The sequence below is a fragment of the Crocuta crocuta genome, unplaced genomic scaffold (assembly GCF_008692635.1).
Source record: "Crocuta crocuta isolate KB4526 unplaced genomic scaffold, BGI_CrCroc_1.0 scaffold218, whole genome shotgun sequence".
Lineage (NCBI taxonomy): Eukaryota > Metazoa > Chordata > Mammalia > Carnivora > Hyaenidae > Crocuta > Crocuta crocuta.
In genome coordinates, this window is record NW_027533170.1 from 5,260,574 (window position 1) to 5,270,235 (window position 9,662).

Here is a 9,662-nt window from a genome sequence, read left to right on the forward strand (position 1 = left end):
ATATTGTCTTCCATCCTACACCCCTCCCAAAAGGTGCCAGTCAGCCATCAGGGGACACCCTGTGTTATTTCTGGCCACCACCATCTTTTTCTCTGGGATACTGTAATGGTCTTTCAGTTGGTGATATTTTCGTCTCCCTAATTCAGTCTTCATGTGGCAGCCAGATATTCTATTAAGATATAACCCTCATGGAGTTCTCTCATGCCTAAGACTTTTTCCATGGTTCTGTGCTGCCCCAAGAAAAGATCCAAATCTATTTTTAAAAAAAATTTTAGGGGCGCCTGTGTGGCTCAGTCGGTTGAGCTTCCGACTTCAGCTCAGTTCATGATCTCACGGTGCATGGGTTTGAGCCCCACGTTGGGCTCTGTGCTGACAGCTCAGAGCCTGGAGCCTGCTTCGGATTCTGTGTCTCCCTCGCTCTCTGCCCCTCCCCTGCTCATGCTGCCTCTCTCTCTCTCTCAGAAATAAATAAACTTTAAAAAAAATTTTTAATTTTTTAATGTTTTATTTATTTCTGAGAGAGAGAGAGAGAGAGAGAGAGAGTGCAAGAAAGGGAGGGGCAGAGAGCGAGGGAGACACAAAATCCGTAGCAGGCTTCAGGCCCCGAGCTGTCAGAGGCCCATGCGGGACTCCAACCCACGAACCGAACCGTGAGATCATGACCTAAGAGGAAATTGGACGCTTAACCGACTGAGCCACCCAGGTGCCCCCGCCCAAATCCATTAAGACAACTTTCCAGAAGCTTTGTGATCCATTCACTAACCATTTTTTACCCTAATCTCCATTTTGTTATCCTGGTATCTTTACCAAAGTTTAGTTTAAATATTTCAGCTGTGCTGCCACTGCAAATCCCCAATGAAAAAGAACAATGTTGGCGGGTTTTTCTGGGTTTTTTTGGTGCCCGGGCAGAAATCTTAGAAAGCCAGCAGCACCCCCTAGTGGCCAGTATATAGTGTTGGTGGAGCCGAAAAAATATAAAGGAACACCTGAAACCGAGAGCCTAGTGTGTTCACAGCGCCCCCTGTCCACTTAACAGGTAGGGCCTCTGCCTCCATCCTGCATTTTGGAGAAAGCAAAATTGTTCTCAGGGAAAGTGGTGTGTTTGTTACAGTCTCCAACTTCATTTTTTAAAAACACAGTAACATTTTTCATGTGAATTTAAAATGATGGGGCGCCTGGGGACTCAGTCGGTTAAGTGTCCAACATCAGCTCAGGCCATGATCTCAGGGTTCGTAAGTTGAGCCCCACATCAAGCTCTGTGCTGACAGCTCAGAGCCTGGAGCCTGCTTCAAATTCTGTGTCTCCCTCTCTCTGTGCCCCTCCCCAACACACACTCTGTCTCTCTCTCTCTCTCTCAAAAGTAAACAAAACATAAAAAATTTTTTTAATACTGTACCATAATATTATGCTCAAAAACTCAACTAGTAACTCCCACATGTGGAGAAATTTCTTTGGAGGGGGGAGACAGTGCCTTCTGAACACTGACAGTGCGATGGAGTGGATCCCTGGCTTCCACACAGCCCCAGCTTCCACTTCCACCGGTGAGAGTCTAGTGGCTTCTGACTGTCTGTTCTTTCCCTTGACACACACATGTGACTTGCATGATTGGCCAATGTCAGGGTTTGTTTCCCTGTGTTTTTGTCCTTTGCTCACTAGCAAGTAGGCAGTTGCTTCCAGCAACTTTCTGAAGGGGTCACATCAATTTTCAACTTCAAATTTAGTGCCCTCTTGGAAAAATAATACGCTGTCCTGACGGTCCTGAATCCTGGCAGATTCGGGGACTCACAAGAATCTATGTGCCCTTTGTGCCCATCTGTGGATACCTCTTCAAATAGATTAAGGAGCATCGAAGAATAACAAGGCAGTGTGCCCATTTGACTTTTTCTTAAATTGCACAGATATGAGATAAGCCTTTACCAGGGAGCTGTCTGCGGGGGCTGGGCAAAAATGCGGGATAAGTGTCTGACTTCAGCTCAGGTCATGATCTCACGGTTTGTGAGTTTGAGCCCCGCATCGGGCTCTGTCCTGACAAGTCAGAGCCTGGAGCCTGCTTTGGATTCTGTGTCTCCTTCTCTCTCTGCCTCTCGCCCACTTGTTCTCTGTCTCTCTCTGTCTCTCAAAAATAAATAAGTGTAGACAAAAATTAAAAAATAAATGTCTTCTAGGAAATTGATCCTGCCTTTTAGTTGCTGACTTCCAATGTTTGGGGGAAGGGATCATCTCAAAGCAAAATGTCACAGATGTTGCTAAGGTTATAGTCATATAAATTCAAATGTAAATATAAATATGGTTATAATTACACAGGGAAAACATTGAAGAACCTAAAGAGAAACCTGTTCACCTCAACACTCACTGTGGCTCAGAAGAAGAGGAGGATTAAATCTGAATACTCAATGCCAACTGTTTAAAAGATATTTTCGATCATGCACAGGAAGTGATCGTTGGTGTAAATGACAGCGATTGTGACATGAGCAGAAGTATCACATTCAAAACTGCATTTCCAGGCACAATTTTATTACCGGGAGCTATAGAGCAGCAAGGTAAGGGAATGTTCTCTGTTTTGCAGAGCTGGGTTTTTTTTGTTCGCTGTTTTGGGCTTTGTCCTATTGTTTCAGGTGAGGCTTTTCAATCACTGCCTGAGCCCTAATTGCCAAGTTGAGAAAAATGTCTATCCATTCCTTGAACTAAGACCTGGACAGGTCTCCAGCATGTCCTGCGTCACCTCACATTTCACCAGTTGATTCTCCCTCAAACCCCAAGACCTCCACCAAGACCACAGTCCTTCTCCCTGCCCCCCCCCCACTAAATCTCCTGGGTGCAATTAGAAAGTAATCATTATGTAAAAGCCTCCCTTTATCAAATTTTAGTTTCCTAAGTGTTATTATCTTCAGCAGGGTATTCCTTTCTTTACACTGCACAGTGGGTTCATTGCAGTGGAAAAAGAAACCTTAATTCCTTTCTGGTGCAGTATAGTCAGTCTCCTTGAGGCTGCACCAGAACCTACTGTTGGTGAGCTCAGGAAGTGTCAAATAATTGAATGATAAGTATTTTAAATGCGTAAATCAGGCACTTAATAAATTGTTACAGGAACTGAAGAGCAACGTTCATGATATTTGGGAAAATTGGCTGAGTTTTTTGTATGGGTATAGAATGCATGATCATTTTTCCCATTTAAAATACCAGCCTGTAGGGCACTTGGATGGCTTAATCAGTTAAGCACCCCACTTCGGCTCAGGTCATGATCTCACAGTTTGTGAGTTCGAGTCCTGCATTAGGCTCTGTGAACCCTGGAGCCTGCTTCAGATTCTGTGTCTCCCTCTCTCTTCCCCTCCCCAGCTTGCACTCTGTCTCTATCTCTCTCAAATATAAGTAAACACTAAAAAAACTTAAAAAATAATAAAATAAAATAAAGTAACATAAAATAAAATGAAATAAAATAAAATAAAATAATACTAGCATGTAGATGACCTCTGAAAATACTAGAACAGTCTAGCTGTAGCACCTAAATTGTTACCCACGTGTTTTCGGGAATACCTTAGACTTAGATAGAGGCACTGCAGTGAAAATGCTGACATTTCTGGTCCCCACCCCCATGTGTCAGGGGCTGCCCAAACCATCGTGACCTCTGCATGGGCAAATGCTTCGTTCCAGAGCTTCCCTGATCCGCACATGATGCTGACTCCAAGGAGGTCACAGCAGTGTTCCCCTCCCACACCCCCATTCCTGAGCCCTGCAGTGTGAAACTGCTTTGATTCTATATTTATGTTAGTTTTAATCTGAGTACTTAATCTGAACCTCCTATTGTAACATGCAGACATTAAGAGGAGACCCTCTATCAATAATAAGGGCTCATCAGGGGCACCTGGGTGGCTCAGTAAATTAAGCTTCTGCCTCTTGATCTCAGCTCAGGTCTTGATCTCAGGGCCTTGAGTTCAAGCTCAGCACTGGGGTCTGTGCTGAGCATGAAGCCTGCTTAAAAAAAAAAAAAAAAGACTCATAAGAAATGTAACTTTAAACAAAATAGTAGTCTTTGTTGTTTTTTAAAAATATTTATTTCTTGATTTTGAGAGAGGGAGAGAGTGTGTCTGTGAACAGGAGAGGGGGAGAAAAAGAGGGAGACAGAGAATCCCAAACCGGCTCTGAGCTCGGGACTTGATCCCACGAATCGTGAGATCATGACCTGAGCTGAAACCAAGAGTCAGAGGCTTAACCAACTGAGCCAACCAGGCACCATCCCCACCCCACCCCCCACCCCAACAAAATAGTAGTCTTTTGAAGGGGAATTACAGAGTTTCTACTTCATTCCAAGCAGTTTTAAGTGTGTTATTTGGATGTTATGTCCTTCAACCCTCTCAGCCACCTTCAAAATAGGTGTTATTACTTCCCTTTTGTAGATGAAGAAACCGGGCATCAGAAAGGTTAAGTAACTTGGCCCACATTACACCACCCATCCGACATTAGGAAGGAATTTAAGACTATGTAGGCTCAAAGACAGTTTGGGTCAAAGTTTCCATTGCTGTGTTCACTACAACCTGAACAGAGCATAGTTTATTTTTTCCTCCTTATATTTTGCAGTCTCGAGGGAGAGTGTGTACCTGATATAGCGATCATATCAATTTGTGTATTTTATAAAGCTTTTTCATATATGCCTTTGCTGATTCTTAGAATAATTTTGAGAAATGAGGGCAAAACTCAAAATCTGGAACAAAATTGAGTGGATACTTTCTAGATTATGAACACTCCAAGGGCAAGAATCTAGTTATATTCATTTTCTGCCTTTATCTAGAAGGGTAGACTGATTGGCAAAAATAAACACAATTCTTCCTCACATACCCACTTCTCACTTTTGCATATTAATGTTTTCTCTTTTGATTGTGCAATATAACATACAGAAAAGTACATAAAACATATACAAGTTTAATAAGGAATTATAAAATGAAAATAGTAAAATAAAATGAAAATACAGGTCAGGGCTGCCTGGGTGGCTCAGGGGAAGCGTCTGACTTTTGATTTTGGCTCAGGTCATGGTCTCAAGGTTGGTGAGATCGAGCCCTGAGTCTCGCTCTGAGCTGATAGCACGGAGTCTGCTTGGGATTCTCTGTCTCCCTCTCTCTCTGCCTCTCCCCTGCTTGCTCTCTCTCCCTCTCTCTCTCTCTCTCAAAATAAAGAAATAAACAATAGAAAACAGCATCCCCTACATCAAGGAGAAGAGTATTGCCAGCGCAGAGGAAGCCTCCCACCTTCCCCGTATCATGGTGCTTCTCACTTATTACCCCACCCTCCCCCACGATCCTGACTTTTGAGATAATCATTCCCTTGCTTCCTTGGATAGCTTTACCATATATTAGGGAAAACTGTATCCTTTAGTCTTGACTATTGTCAGTCTTTATATTACCTATGATTTTCTTTTACCCTAGTTTATTTTGCGTTATGCTTATAAGATCCCCCCCCATATCCCCATATTGTCTAGATAACTATAATCTATTCACTCTTATTGTTATGTAATGTCCCACTTTATGAATATACCCCAAAGCATATTTGGAGTATTTCCCGCTTAGGACTATGACTACACTTTGACTTTAAGTATTCTTATATAAGTATCTTAGTATGCTTGTACAGCAATTTCTCTAAAGCAACTCTGGATCTCCAAATCTTACAATTTAAAAATTGAATAAATTATAATTAATTAAAAAGTTTTTTTATTTGAATATTTTAAATTACTGACATCCAAGACACTTAAAAATTCATATTGAATACTTCATTTAAATATGAAGTACATTTAAATAAGAGGCACCTGGGTGGCTCAGCTGGTTAAGCATTGGACTTGGGCACAGGTCATGATCTCACGGTTTGTGAATTCAAGCCCCACATCAGTGCTGAAAGCACAGAGCCTGGAACCTGCTTCGGATTCTGGGTCTCCCCGTCTCAAAAATGAATAAACATGTAAAACAAAAATAAGGTAACAATAACAATAATAATAACAATAATAAACACATTACACGTTCTATTTGTTTCGTGGGGCCACCATGACAAATTGCCACAAATGTGGTGGACTAAGGCAACAGAAATTTGTTCTCTCAGAGTTGTGGAGGCCAGAAGTTCCTTCTGGAGGCTCTGAGGGAGAATGTTCCAGACCTTTCCCCTAGCTGCTGGTGGCTGTGGGCAATCCTTGACATCCTTACCTTGTAGACATATCACTCCCATCTCTGCTTTTGACTTTGTGTCACATCTTTCCTAAATGTCTGCGTTTGTGTATTTCTGACGTCCCTCTCTTTTCTTTGATAAGGGCACCAATCACTGGATTTAGGGACCACCCTAGATCCAAGGTGATCTCAATTTAAGATCCTTAGTTACTTCTGCAAAAATACCCTATTTCCGAGTAAGGTCTCATTCACTGGGATGTGAAGACTTAGACATGTGTTTTTTGGGGGGACACAATTCAACCTACTATACGCATCAACATAAATTACATTCTAAGTGTAAAAGAGCTTCCTATTTATAGTATACATTTTATTTATATATATTAAATATATGTACTTACATATACCTATATGTAGTAGAAAATATAAATTTTCCAAATAAGAATTTAGTGATGAGTGACATTGCTATACATTTTTGTAAATCTCTCTAATATCTAGATTCATAAAAGAAGCTGGGTGCTCATCTGCTTTTACATTCAATCCATTATTTGTTGTTTTAGTTGAAATACATGATGAATAAAAGCCTCATGCCCATAATCTAAGACCCCCTGGGAGGGTTTCAGAGGCCCCCAGGGGGTCTTTGGAGCACACTTTGAGAAGAACTGCTCCAAAGTATACACTTTTTTTAAAACTTTTTTTTTAGTGTTTATTTATTTTTGAGACAGACAGGGACAGAGCATGATCGGGGAAGGGGCAGAGAAACAGGGAGCCACAGAATCCGAAGCAGGCTTCAGGCTCTGAGTTGTCAGCACAGAGACAGATGTGGGGCTCGAACCTACAAACCACCAGAACACGACCTGAGCAAGTCGGACACTTAACCCAATGAGCCACCCACGCTTCCCTAAAGTATACACTTTAAAGTAGAGGCAAAGTGGAATTTCTAGGTATATGTATGTTTCTTCTGCTTTAATAGGTAATGGCACACTATCTTTTAAAGTGATTTGTATCACTTCACGTATCCGCTAGCAGTGCATGAGGGATCTTGTTACTCTACATACAGCTCACCAACATCTCGCATTGTTACACTTTTGCCTAACCGGTGGTGTGTCCTTGTGCAAACTCACGAGTCAGAAAATAGAACCCTACTTTGAAATTCATTCTTCCTTCCAATCACAGACACAAATGATGCTCTGTTTCCGGTCCAGTTCTCAGGAAAGTTCAATCTCCCCCAGATCTTAGCTCCTTAGAGCTCCTTTCCCCAGTGCCGAGGGTTTGGGCCTCCAAAGGCCACCGGCGGGCCTGCATCTCCCCCCGTCATCGATACCCTTCACCCCAACGGGACCTCCGCACCCACCTCCCTCACTTCCCCGGCTGGCTCCTCCCACCGGATCTGTATTTACTTTTCATAAAGCACTCTACCACCGTCTGCTGATCATCTTGAAGTGCACGAGCCTCACCATGGCCATTTATTTAAAAACGGGATGATACCTAATTTGTGTTTTTATGCACAAGAAAATGTATAATTTAATAAATCAACACCTGTTATTTTTAATAAATATTACGTACTATTTTTTAAGCACTCCAACACAAACCAGTGTGTGATCATACGTAAATTACTCAACTTTTTAGATCTTCATTTTCCTTATCAGTGAAACAGGTGTCATAATACCTTCCTTTACGAGAGAAGGATCAAAAGACCTGGGTAATAGGCTTAGCACGGTGCCTACTGATAAGGAGCCCTCAATTGATGTTTATTTTTATTTAACAAAAGCTTACTGAGTGTCTACTATATGATGACCTCTCCCCTGGGTACTGTTTCCAAAGATGAAGATCTTGTAATAATCGTCTGGGTTAGGTAGTAGTATCCTCATTTTACAGTTGCAAAGACTGAAGTAGAGAGGTTATGCAACTGGTCCAAGGTCACACAGCCAGTAAGTAGCAGAACAGGGATTAAAAGCTCTGTAGTGTAGGGGTCCCAGAATTCAAGCTCCTGGCTAAACTGCTTCCCCCAAATATTTATTATTTATAAGAAAACTCTCAGCAAGTTGCAAAGTGCTCTACTCCCAGTTATTAGTCCCCTAGGGTAAAGTGCGGTCTTCATCACCCCCTCGGAGGTCCCCAGCGATCAGCTCTCAGGAGAACAAGAAAGCCTGTAGTTCACGCTCGCTGAGCTGTACCTACCCGGCCACAAGCCTATCTAGACACCGCCTGGACACACCCTTTTTTTCTGGCCCCGCCACGCCACGCTCACTACGCTGGCCCCGCCCCTCGCCTGTGGCGCCGACGGAGACCACGCTGTCGTCTCGCGAGCTTCCACGTACACACTCCAACGCCTCTCCGCACCGCCCGGGCCGAGCACATCCGGGTTGCTGGAGCAGGTGCCTCAAGCCCCGCCCCCTTTTACGAGGCGCGAGCTCCACTTCCGGCCATCTCAGGCCTTTTCCGCCAGTGTTCTGCCGGCTTTCTCTCCGCTTTGTAGGTCGTTCCCGGCCCCGGGCCCCGGTCTCGCCGCACCCCTCGCCCGCTCCCGGCGGCTGGCCGCTCATCGCGAATCTCTCCGCGGCTCGGAGCGACGCTGCCGTGCGTCTTCGCGGGCGGCCCGGACTGAGGCCTGCAGCTCGTGGTGAGTCCGCGCAGACCTGACCCCGCGCCTCCCCGCAGCTCCGTTGAGGCCGCCGCCGTCGCCTCGGGATGCCGGGGCCGGGGTCCGCGCAGCGCAGGGCGGCCGCCGCGGGCCGTTGGAGCTGCACGCTGCTCGCGCTGCTGCTGCTGCTGGTGCCGGGGCCCGGCAGCGCCTCCGAGATCACCTTCGAGCTGCCGGACAATGCCAAGCAGTGTTTCTACGAGGACATCACGCAGGGCACCAAGTGCACCCTCGAGTTCCAGGTACTGCAAGCTCTGAAGGTCCAGGGGCCCCAGCCCCAGTTGCGGGGTCGGGGCTGCAGCCTGCTTGGTGACTCGCTCCTGTCTGGGTTTCTCCACTCTTGGGCTGAGTCAAGAATCGCCTCTAGGTAGCTGCCTTTCCTGTTACAAACCTTGGGCCAGAGCCATTTTAGACCAGATACTAGGATACGGGAGTTCCAGAAATGCTTCCTGTGGCTTTTCCTTCTAGGTTGCAAAACGTTCTTCGTTTTAAGGCCTATTGAACTTTCCCCCCTGAAAGACTGTCCTTTTAAAAAGAAGTTCTTTCTTCCTGTTCTGTAGTGCTCCGTGCCCGGCCCCCTGCTCTCTGATTCACGCCTCCACTTCAATCACTTTTGAAGTCCTGCCAGTATCTAATTCTGTCGCTTTTCAGTTTTTTCATTGATGTTAGGATTTTTGCTAAATGTGGTCCCCGTCATAGGAAGAGCTCTCCAGACGAGGCTGGATGACCATATGCCAAAGGTGTTGAGTGAATAGCTCTGATCAATGAGAGGCTCCTTTTCTTCTTTGGGATTTTATAGAAGAGAAACTTTAACAGAATGTACTTTCTTAAGTTTGTTACAACAGCCTTTCCTTTTTTTTTTTTTTTTTTTTTGATAA

At 44.5% G+C, this 9,662-nt stretch overlaps 1 protein-coding gene across 1 annotated transcript in view; it reads left to right on the plus strand.

Moving 5' to 3' along the window:
* The first annotated feature begins 8,539 nt into the window (after nt 1-8,539).
* Nucleotides 8,540-9,662, plus strand: part of TMED7 (transmembrane p24 trafficking protein 7) — a 12,981-nt gene continuing 11,858 nt past the window's right edge. Inside the window, exon 1 of the mRNA XM_077746233.1 lies at nt 8,540-9,026. Coding sequence (XP_077602359.1) covers nt 8,832-9,026 — 195 coding nt within the window. The 5' untranslated portion in view covers nt 8,540-8,831. The remainder of the gene's footprint in view (nt 9,027-9,662) is intronic.